Genomic DNA, 12,338 nt, shown 5'->3' with positions numbered 1-12,338 from the left:
GAACCAAATAGAGCTTTGTTCAAATAATCAATTTTATGATTAAAATCAATCTTCATGTGAATGTTCCGTATCGATTAATAATCCCAGGATCGATCTTTTAATATAGTGTAATTAGTGGCACACCACTTCATCCAGCGTCTCTCCTCTCGGTTTCACCAAGGGGCGGGGCTGTGACACACATATACACAGCTCGATAGTCATGTCGAGGACTTTTATTCTAACTTTTCAACAAAAAACTTTTCATCAAGAATGACTCGACCCGCAATAATCCGTAACCAGAATATCACATTAGGAATGTTCAGAAACTCACAACTGAAAGTGAAACTTACAGTGGGTACGGAAAGTATTCAGACCCCTTTAAATTTTTCACTCTTTGTTTCATTGCAGCCATTTGCTTAAATCAAAAAAGTTAATTTTATTTCTCATTAATGTACACTCAGCACCCCATCTTGACAGAAAAAAACAGAAATGTAGAAATTTTTGCAAATTTATTAAAAAAGAAAAACTGAAATATCACATGGTCATAAGTATTCAGACCCTTTGCTGTGACACTCATATTTAACTCACATGCTAAATTTTAATGTTTTCGTAAGGCTAAATTTATCAGTAGCATTTAGTCACATGTAAGTCTTTGGTAAATGGTAAAAAACACAATTGAATTGCCCTGCTGTGATGTGTACTAGTAGGATATTAGGACATGCAGTACCAAAACCGGCCACAAAACCCCACCAATATCAGGATTTTAAAAAATCACTGCGACAAATTGAGGCAAAACACCCTCCAGATTTTTTAATATGATTTTAACAAGACTATGATCTTTCAAAAAAAGTAAGTTTGGACCTGATACTTGTTTTTTGGAATATGACTCTGAAGTTGGGCAAAGATGTGTTTACTTCCATTTTTGAGCCTTAATATCTGTGAAACTGATCATCTGAGAGAGACCATATTTTGTAGAATGTTTAAGCTAACACCAGAGATAGAGGCAGAAGTGATAGAAGTCTTTTCTCTGCAAAAATGGGAGCTCAGCCACTTTTCAAATGTACTACTTCATTTCGACAAGCCTCATTTTAAGTACCTACCATACTAGGTTATCATTGAGCTACACCCCCGATATTCCATGTCTGGAGGCTATTAGTAACTAGGGTTGGGCATGGAGATCCGGTTCCAAATAGGAACCGGTTCCTAACCTCCGGTTCCGGAACCGTTAAGAAGCTGTTGGAATTGAGATCCTTTTTTTTCAGTTCTTAAACGTCCGCACTAGTTTGTTTGTTTTACTCCGCTCACACTAGTTTGTTTGTATTACTCCGCCCAGCGTGCGGAGACTCCGCGATAGAACGATCAGTAACGAGTAGTCTGATGCGCTACTATTGCCAAACCAGTAGTCAGATTAAAGTTACTTATCCAAATACACGGTGCGTTACTATTTTTGTCAGTAAAAAAAAAGATCTGCTTTCTTCGTGCGTCTCAGCAGGGTGACGTATCTTAGCCGACACCTTCACGGACGGTCGCGTGTAGTCGGCTATACCGGCAGAAACATAAACAAAGGAGGGGGAGAGATACGCATTTTCCAGCTGGAAATACAAGCATTATTTCGACTTCATCTCAGCAAAAGATGGCAACATAAAGGTTCGTTGTACACTCTGTGTTAACAACAAAGTGTTGTCTACTTTCAAGAATACAACGTCAAACTTGGCACAACCACATTAAACGAGCAGGTCCCGCCCAGTGACGGTGAAAAGGCGCAGCGTGTGAATAAACAAGACGAGTTCTCGATTTCACGGAGCTCCTGCCAACTCAGTCTGTGCTGAAATGCGAGCGAAGTCTCTCTTGAGTGTTTAGTGGAGAAATAGGCTTGTTCAGGATGGTCTTGGCTTGACTTGACTTAACTTACCACGCCGACGAGAGCTGCAGGTGTCTGAGGGGGCGGGCTCTAAAAGAGACGGCAGCCAAACGCCGTCAAGTCGGACAACAAAGTCAACGTGACTACGGTGCTCAAGCGATAAAACACAGCAGCAAACCAAAGAGGATATGTTTTATATATATATATATATATTACACACACACACACACACACATACATATAAATACATACATACATACACACACACACACGCAAGGCAACATGTGGAAGGCATTATTTTTTTCCAGTATATTTGTATTATCATTCTATGTTTGTATTAACCAGACCTCACATATAATAGGCCTACTTACAACACAATGCACTGAACTTAAGATCAAGCCATGAGATCAATGCGACCAAAATAAAAAGTATCATTTCACCACAAGGTGGCCGCCGAGTGCGGACCTTGAACACACGTCATTGAACTTTTAACCAATGAGAACCATTCCACTGTAGCGGAGGTGTGGACAAGCCAGTTGCAGCCACCGTGGACCGCGCTGCCAAGCGCTGCAAGAAGCGGCTCTTAAAAACTTGTTCCCGCGATGTTTTGGGTCACGTGACATGGCCGCGACCCTGTGACGTCTTTGCAGTCGGCTGCTAAGTCGGACACAATTCTAGTCATCATGCATCGCTTTCAACCCACAATACATCACGTTAGATAGCGCGCTGCAGGCGGCTACATCAAGTCGAATTCGCCTATTATTTCGACTTCATCTCAGCAAAAGATGGCAACATAAAGGTTTGTTGTACACTCTGTGTTAACAACAAAGTGTTGTCTACTTTCAAGAATACAACGTCAAACTTGAAAAAACATTTAGAGTCACAGCATGGCACAACCACATTAAAAGAGCAGGTCCCGCCCGGTGACGGTGAAAAGGCGTAGCGTGTGAATAAACAAGACGAGTTCTCGATTTCACGGAGCTCCTGCCAACACAGTCTGTGCTGAAATGCGAGCGGAGTCTCTCTTGAGTGTTTAGTGGAGAAATGTCTCGCTGGTTGCTGGCCCCGCCCCCTCTCTTCGTCATCACGCCGCTCATACTTGAGGACTGTGCTCATTTGTTTCATAAAACCAATCCTTGCTGCTCTAAAGCCGGTTCAATATTTATAAAATGTTCATTTATGATGTTACTGCCATTACAATATGCAAACAATTATTTAAGTTAAGTGAAGTCAAGAAAGACTGTCTTTATTTTTTTATATAAAAACATGTATTTTCTATCATGACATAGTTTTCAAGTGCAACTTAAAATGGATACATTGTTGATGTTACTGTTAAAAAAGCACATCAATAAAGTGAGTATTGGCAAAATCGGTAGTCTGATGCAGCTGTTGAATGTAACTTATAAAGTAACTTGTAATCTAACTTAGTTACTTTTTAAATCAAGTAGTCAGTAACTTAACTAAGTTACTTTTTAGGGTAGTCAGTAGTCAGTAGTCAGATTACTTTTTCAAAGTAACTGTGGCAACACTGGACCTGTTGACCTGCACCTCAAAGAATCGGAATCGAGAATCGTTTAGAACAGGAATCGAAACAGAGGATCGGGATCGGAATCGGTAAAATCCAAACAATGCCCAACCCTATTAGTAACATATACATTGTAGAAAATTTGAAGGCCACAGGTGAGATAGTTTTCCAGATATTGCTGTTTAAAAATGGCTTTTCAGAGTATGATGGCAAAAACCGTCTAAACTAGCCTTCATTCAATGATGTTTCATGAGAAAACTATTGACAGTAGAGAGCTAATATTTTGGATTTGTCCTATTAACAAGTGTGTCTTTGTACTTGAATTTTTTCAGGACATTCTGAGAAGGTCAGGTGGAAAGATGTTCAGAAATGTTATGAAATGACACGGAATGACCCTCTTGTCACCTTGACAAGATTGACTGAGGCCACATCATCCTTGGGGTCTATGCCAAAAGGCACAAGAAGTCCATCATTGCTGCGGCTGCCAGTTTGAAGTGTGAATTACGGAAACAAATGCATAAAATAGATTGTGTTTCAATAAAAACAGAGAAAAGCACATGGTCAGAATGCATTGACCTTTACTCTGGCCAGTCAATAAAACAATGTAAAAACACACTAGCACGCAACCTCAACCAAGACATCAGCATGGTCATGGTTAAACTTACTGACCCCAAAATGCTTCCCTTATCTCTTGAGCCTGAGTGCAACCAATGGAAACAGTGCAGCCAGAAGCAGGCAGCAATATGTGTGATGTCTGGTGTAAAGATCTCCTTGATTGTGCAGAAAAAATAGTTCAAGTTTTCTTATCAAAATCAGAGGCAAGCCACCGCTTGTCCAAGTCCTGACATGCATTCAAGTTTATGTCTTGACCCACATTGACATGTGTTCATCATTACTGCACTTGTGAGTGATGATGGTGTATTTTGACTAAGATCCATGAGGTGAACTTAGCCTCCGATCAGTGTGATAGGACTCTGACGAACACACCTACATTTGTACAATGCTCCAATGCCCACAGGGCAGACCTGCAGTCGTGATTTACATGAGGCCTAATTTAACAGAAATCCATTATTTACTCAGCTATATGAGCTTGTTTGCTGCTGTGGAGAAACTGCCATTGTCTATATTCAAGATGCAGCCCACACTCACTCAAAGGCAATAAACGCAATAAAAAATATTAGTGATGTTCTCTCTGCTGTTACGCCAAACTCACTTTAAATTTCTGATGTTTTAATTGAGCAGTGAGTTTACAAGCCAGGTAATGTTAAAACAAGGAGAATTGTTTGGGCATCCCTTAATATGATCTCAAATGAAGACAGTCAAAGCTTCCCCAAACAACTCTTAATCCAGTAACGGTACACTTTCGTCGTTAGTTCTCTGCTTCTTGCCATCAGTGAGATAAAAAGTGACATGATACTGATAAAGACTGTAAAAATGGCGGTAAGATGCGTGTTATGAAATAGAAGTGCTACTCATTAGTGGACATCGTATTTCAGCATCTACAGGGGTAAACACGATGGTGTTACAGAGGTAACACTTCTCCATTGGCAGCGCCTCTGATGGGAGGCGCCTTCATCCATCATGAAGATGACAGATGCTGCGAGTGAGAGGAAGGATCGGGAGCAACTCGGCTGGCCAAACCTCAGCCCATACTGATGATGGGCGCATAGGTGCGCTATGGCTGCTAGCATCAAGCTTACAGAGCATGTTAGCTGCATTCCAGCAAAGAGACGGCGATATAGACCGACAGGTGCAACAGCATCATCATCATCACCAAGCACAACCTTGTGCTACCCTCCTTCCACCTTGACAAGTAAGCAGAGAAAAATGCCAGACCATCAACCAACAACCCAGTGAGTGGAACGAAAAACAACCTGACTGCATGGAAATGGTTTTCCTTATAAAAATTGTTGAATCGTGTGAGCGAATAAGTGGCGAGCTAGCTAACAGCCGCTTCAGCACTAAAGGAAGCGCTGTTAGCCTCGTCGCTGGTTGGCTGCCTCTTCTGCTCTGGATGATGCTTCGAATAAAACAGGTGCAGCAAAAACACATGTATGTTGTTACACTCACCTCTCTGCCATTTTACCGACGGTTCTTAAAATCCTTTTAGATTCAATTCCACAGCGGCTCCCATGTTCGCCGCAGTCAACGAGTCACTCCTTCCAGATCAGTGTCAAACTACCAACAATGGCGAAAACCACTTCCGCTCACTACTTTCACAATAAAAGCTTCTCACCAATCAGGTCAATGTGGCACCTATTTTGGAAATGGAGAACTACCACATAATTAGTATGTAGGCTATAAACAGGACTAATAGAAAAAAAACTTAACGAAGTACTTGTTTTCAAAACCTATAGTCTGTCACATAATAATAAATATAATAAATCCTTGAAAACCCTTAATTTATCAATTGTAGTAATGACAGTCAATCACCTTGACACAGCTACAAACAATATTGCATTTAAGGGAAATCATTTTATCCTTAAAAGAGTGTCCATTTACAAAATATAATACACAATTTATGTCATCTGTAATAGGATTTTAAAGAAAACATCTTTATCAAGATTCTTGTTACAGAGTGAATTTTCTTTAAACCACACTGTGAAAAATAATGTAAAATAATCCAAATACACTTGGCAACTGAGCTCCAAGATGTTTTGATCTTTTTTTTTTCATGTAACAACACCACAGATGTTTATCTTATAATGCCAGAGGGTGAAGTCAGTCAGCAGTAGTTAAATATTCGGCACTTTCCTCAAAGTTAAGACAAATATGACAAATGTTCACATCAACTATTTTCTTCTGAAGTTCAACAACTTCCGGTATTGATTTTGCTAAGTTAAACTACCTTTATGCAAAAGGAACACACACCACTTGTTTCAAATGATGATGTATGTATGTTAAATGAAAAGGACTGTTTATGGGAATATTGGTATTAATGTATTACTCACCAGAGACGCTACCAGTCAGTAGCAGTACTACTTTGTCAGCATTTAGGGGAAGGCAGCCAGTCCCAATATGCTCTGGGTTACCTTTGACATGTCTTCAATGCATTACAGGGCTACCACAGAGACACAGAGACACTCCCATTCATTCAGAACTATTTGGAGATATCCACGCATGTGATTGTGGGATGAATCTCATGAAAACACAACAATTCAAGAGTCAAACAACTTCATGGATGAACTCACCGGCCAGGGAAAATATAGCAAATCATATTTATATTTCAAAGAAGCCCAACAAAGTTAAACCTTTTCACCACCAAAGTAATTTTGTGATCACAACTTTTTAAATCTGTACATGATCACTTGACAGGCATGATTACACTCACCTCTAACTCTCCTTAAACCTGAAGCCTGAATGATACCCAGGCTATCTGAGGGGTATTCCATCAAACTCGCTAAGCGCAAAGCCGGGCTAATTTCGATAAGCCTCGCTACCTTTAGCGAGAGTTGCGTTCCATCAATGTGACTTGAGGCAGTCTCCGCTAAGTAACCATGGGAATTTAAACGACCAAACTAGCCTGCCCCGGGGCAGGGCAACCATCAGGTTTACTTTAGTGGGGTTTCAGAGAAGTCCGTCTGTCGGAAACAACTGTACCAGCAGAAGGTTTCGGCCAAGCCTAGTCCTCGTGATTTCGTAACGTGAAAGACCAAAAATTACCAAAATTACATATATGAAGTACAAACAGACTATATCAGAATCAGAATCAGAATCAACTTTATTTGCCAGGTTTGCATAACAAACAAGGAATTTGACTCCGGTTAACCTTTGCTCTCAAGTACAACACACACAAAAAACAGTAAAAATAGAAATAGAAAAAATAGAAATAGAATAAGGGCAGTAAGCTATGTATAAGAATAAATTAATAAATACAGTATACACATTTACAGATATATAGATGCTATGGGTGGGATAATACAATTGTCCGGAGGGGGAGTGCAGCCTTGTTGTCCCTGTCAAGGTTGCCATGGTCGTGGACACCCCAACAGGCACAGACAAGACGCAGGATGCAATATACAATTGAAAAGAGGGTGGGAATAGTGCAGTATCAGTATGGACTGAGTTTTAAGATTAAATATAAATATAGTGCAAGGCAGTTCAGTGCAACGATGATGTATTAATAACAATATTGTAACTGTAAGATTGAAGTAGACATGACATGAGGTAGATGAGCAGAACAGGTTGATTCACTTTGTTCAGTGTAAGGGTGGTGCTATTTCTGAGTGTTCAACAGAGTGACAGCTTGGGGGAAGAAGCTGTCTTTGTGTCGGCTGGTTTTGGCAAACAGTGCCCTATATCGTCTACCAGAGGGAAGGAGGTTGAACAGTTTGTGACCAGGATGTGAGGGGTCTGTAGAGATTTTTGCTGCCCTTTTCCTGACCCTGGACTGGTACAGGTCCTGGATGGAAGGGAGGTCAGCTCCAATAATCCTCTCTGCAGCCCTTATTGTCCGTTGCAGTCTGGCCCTGTCTCGTTTGGTGGCTGACCCAAACCAGACAGTGATGGAGGTGCAGATGACAGACTGAATGATCGCTGAGTAGAAAGTGGTCAGCAGCTCCTTAGGCAGATTAAACTTCCTTAGCTGTCTCAGGAAGTATAACCTCTGCTGGGCCTTCTACTGGATAGTGTCAATGTGGGGAGACCATTTTAGGTCCCTTGAGATGGTCGATCCCAGGAACCTGAAGGAATCCACATTGGACACAGTGTCATTCTGAATGGCAAGGGGGAGGAATGGTGGGGGACTTTTCCTAAAGTCATTTTCATCAAGCGTCTAAGAATACATGCTTGCAATTAAAAAAATATGAATAAATCGTTTATTTTGTTTAACACCGACTGGCCATATCATTATCTAAAGCCCCTAGTTGGGTGAGTGGTGATGCACCTGCCCCCGAACATGGGCATTCCAGGTTCACATCCCGGCAAGACATCTCATGTGTGTTTTTTTTTTTTTTTTTTTGCTTGTATAATTGTCTTTAGATCAGAGAATTAGACCAACATTTTACCTTAACTATGATAAATATGTCATACAATTTCCCCAGAACCCAAATATAACTTGCAAAAACATGATAGGCATAAAAATGTTATTATTAATAGCATGTTATAGATCCCAATGACAAAGGCATTGCTGCATGCAATTTTCAACCACATAAATTCCTTTCAGGTGAGTTCATTAATAGGTTCATTGAATATGTTCATTGAATTGTTGAGATAAATGAGTTGGTCAATGTAGATGCATTTACTAGGCCTATCTAAAAAAAGAGAGACAGAGAGAGAGAGAGACAGAGAGAGAGAGTTCCGGCCAAAGAAAGAAGTTTCACAAAGTTTCATAGTCGGGAACCGTGGTAGGGCTGCAACGATTAATCGAGTTACTCGATTAACTCGATTATGAAAATTCCTCGAGGCAAAACATCTGCCTCAAAGCCTCGTTAAATTCCTATGACGCGCCTATGTGCAGGGATCCGATTGTTCCACACGGACCGTTGTTCAGGAAGCACCAGCGCGTCATACACGGTCATTCATTCTGAATTTAGTTGGCGTGATGGCGGAAAGTCAGACTCAGAATGTCCGTAAACGACAGAGAGTATCGGGGCTAAACAACGGTATCCTGCTTGCCCATGTGAGCGATTTATTTCTGACAACAAAACGAATGCGTAAAGTAGTAAAATGTGTGACTAGATGTCTCCTCGTCTCCGTGGCGCATTTATCCGTTTTGTTGTATATCGATCACTTCTCATCCGCCATCTTGCGAGTGACGTATAGAGTTACGTTTATGCATCGGACGCTCGTATTGGCTCCCGTAGCAGCTTTTACAGCCAATCGGAAAGCCTGATTTACGCTTGGCTGTGAGTCGTTGTGTTTGCCCAAACGGACGGAGGAGTTCAAAGCAGAGAAAAGAACGGTCAAACAGTTACTGTAGTGATAGAGAAAGCTAAATACATAAATGGCACAGAAGAAGTACACTATATACACACATATTTAGGGCAGGGAGAGGAAAGGGCCATTGCTGGCAAAACAAAACGTAAATTAAATGTTATCCATGTTTTATCCAAGTTGATTTAACTGTATTGTTGTTAAATTCTCACTGGCACTTAATAAATGGGCTTAGTTTTGGAGCCAAATTTTGTAGTTGGAATGAATACCTCTGTTTATTTTTTTTTAGAAATGCTTGATCATTTTACAGCCACATCATTTTCGTTATGCATTATTTGTTTTGGTTGTTTAAAAACGCAATTTTTTTTTATCCGATTCCTCAATTAATCGATCGATAAAGTGCTAAATTAATCGATTACAAAAAGAATCGATAGCTGCAGCCCTAAACCGTGGCCAGCCGCGTGCAAAGCCGGCGCGTTACCTCTACACTATCCTCACGTTCGAGAAATCGTTGTCAGTGTTATATCAGAACATGTTACTCTTAACGGTACTTCCGTATGTAAACGCTCTGCAATTCTTGCCCAAGCAGCCTCGCGATTTTTATTTATCACTACAGTATAACCTTTTTTGGTTATGATGGGTTTGTACTCCTCGTACAGTTCCATCAATAATTTTTGCTCCGGTCTTTTCTGCCATTTTCTCGATGATTCAATATTCACGATTCTGGGCTGGCTTCATATCCCGTCAATGCGCGTAACACGCGACAACGTTAACCTGGCTTGAATTAGCCTCAACAAGGCGCGGCTGAAATGCGTTAATGGAATGGGTTTAGCTGCAAGTGAAAGTTGGCGCTAGTTCTAACCAGGCTTAACTAGGTAAGTGCCGCCTTAATTAGCAAGTTTGGTGGAATATCCCTCTGGTTATTTGGCTAACTAACCCAACAATTGTGATCCCACTAAACAGTCCTACAATGGTGGTTATCAACTCAGGGTTTCTCAATCTGGCGTGTTCAGATATAAGTGGCGTTGTTTTCAACATATGGCCATTCGCACACATGGGCAAGTCTACTGACAGCAGAGTGGCATATTTTTAAACTGAAGAGCAATCTTATAATTGAATAGAATAGCAATTAAAATACACATTAAAAGACATTAAATACATAATCAGGCTAGAAGCAACACAGTTGCAGCTACTAAATGCAGGAAGTACAGCTAGCAAAACACTGTTATTATGTGTAAAGTAATAGGTTCTTAATATCACTGCCCCAGCTATAGCAAAATAGATCTGACATTAGTTATTTGTCCATTGCATCAGCTGAATTAGCCACACCTGAGCTGCTGTGTGCTGTCCATTTACACTCCTCCAGTTTGCAGCATCTCTCTCTCTCTCTCTCTCTCTCTCTCTCTCTCTCTCTCTCTCTCTCTCTTTCTGGAGGTGATCCCTCTTCCCTGGTCACATACAGTTTCGGTTATTGTTCATTCTGTCTCCTGGCATACTTTGCCACTCACTCATACAGCACTTTACTACTGATTAACAGATTTCACACATTATATTGCTTGGGCTCCCTGTAATTGTTACAGCCTCTAAGCCAGGCCATGACAAATGGGGGCTCTTCCATTCCTTGTTTGCCCGGTATTTGCACTGATGTTAGGTATTAAAGTTGTAGGAACAGCTGTAGCGGAGTAGGCCATGCGCCTCATGTTATGAATGGGTTGAGCAATAGAGTTTGGGAGACATTTCAGTCTGGTAAGTAGGTGGTTTTGCTGTGTTGGGTCAATGTATCTGCGCACACATCTTTCTTTCGTGTGTAGCTGGTTTGTTGTTGGGCTGGACTACAGTCACCACATAGCAGACCAAGAAAAGATGATTGCTCAATTTAGTATGTTGTGTTACAAGTACTCCTATCATTTTTTGTTTTTGTAATGAGAGCAAAATGTCTGATGGAGATTTAGTGTGTTATTGTCATTTCATATGGAAATGCAAAGTGCTGTGCAATGTATGGTAATATGAACATTTCACTGAGGTTGACCTCCTTTCACTTATCCCCGGTACAGCAAGTTGTACACCAAGAAGTCCAGGACATGGAGGTTATACACACTGAAGATGGACAAGGACTGCAGTTAAATAACAGATCTGCAAATCCATATGGCTTACTTGTTATGATTTACAATAGTTCTATAAACAAAGTCATGGCTCAGCCATATGAAAGTGTTGCATTGTCCACCAACACAAATGCTATAACAAATCACTAAAACAATAAGACTTGGCTCCCACAAGTGCAAACTGCATAAAATACTGCCAAAGTTGTGTAGTATTGTCAGTCTTTAACAGTAATGTTGATATGTAATTATGTTATTTTTTCTAAAGGACTGCTGCCTAAAGATGGGAAGACTAGCATATTCATAGCTTGACCCGACAGCCACCACTCACCTGTTCTAATACCAACCAGCTAGGAGACCTCTGTGCAGATGATTTCTTCCTTTTTTGTGTACATATTTTATGGTGTTAAAAAATATATATATACAGGTGTCATGACACATTTGGTTCTCATTGTTTGTGCAGCTTGTAAAGAGATAAATGTAATAAACAGATTCTAGTCTGTAGGCCGGCCCTCCACTAGTGGTGTGGGAGCATGGGAGTTGCACAAGATGGTGCTCTAACCACACACGCTTGGACGAGCTCCGCAAACCTAACCTCACCTTTTAAAGTGTAGGGTGCGAACAGACGAACTACCTTAACTGATAACGACAGTATCTCTACCGGCTACCTCTGGAGAATGTCGATATGAATGTTAGAATGTTAAAGCGATGCTTTAACAATGCTAACGAGTGCTGCTGACTCTGCTAGCAAGCCTGCTACGCCCACGCCCCATGCTACTGATGGGCTAACTGGAGCCAAGAATACACTCATTGACAACATGCATGACTACTTGACGGTCAAGTACAGGTATCACTTATGGAAGAAGAGTTTCCACCTCTTCCCACTACACCGATTAAGCCTCCTGCAGTTAAGCAGAGAAGAGTTGAAGACACGGAGAAGGCTATCATCCTCTCCCAGTTTTCCTGGTGAGCCAATGAGGTGTTATCAGTAAGGTTTGCA

At 41.0% G+C, this 12,338-nt stretch overlaps 1 protein-coding gene across 1 annotated transcript in view; it reads right to left on the bottom strand.

Moving 5' to 3' along the window:
• The window catches only part of arhgap39 (Rho GTPase activating protein 39), a 154,847-nt gene extending 149,319 nt beyond the window's left edge, over positions 1–5,528 (bottom strand). Inside the window, exon 1 of the mRNA XM_084011551.1 lies at positions 5,436–5,528. Coding sequence (XP_083867677.1) covers positions 5,436–5,446 — 11 coding nt within the window. The 5' untranslated portion in view covers positions 5,447–5,528. The remainder of the gene's footprint in view (positions 1–5,435) is intronic.
• Between the last annotated feature and the right edge of the window lie 6,810 nt (positions 5,529–12,338).

The sequence above is a fragment of the Eutrigla gurnardus genome (assembly GCF_963514095.1).
Source record: "Eutrigla gurnardus genome assembly, chromosome: 6".
Taxonomy (NCBI): domain Eukaryota; kingdom Metazoa; phylum Chordata; class Actinopteri; order Perciformes; family Triglidae; genus Eutrigla; species Eutrigla gurnardus.
Note: the sequence above shows the minus strand (reverse complement) of the source record. Positions and strands in the feature narration are given on the sequence as shown.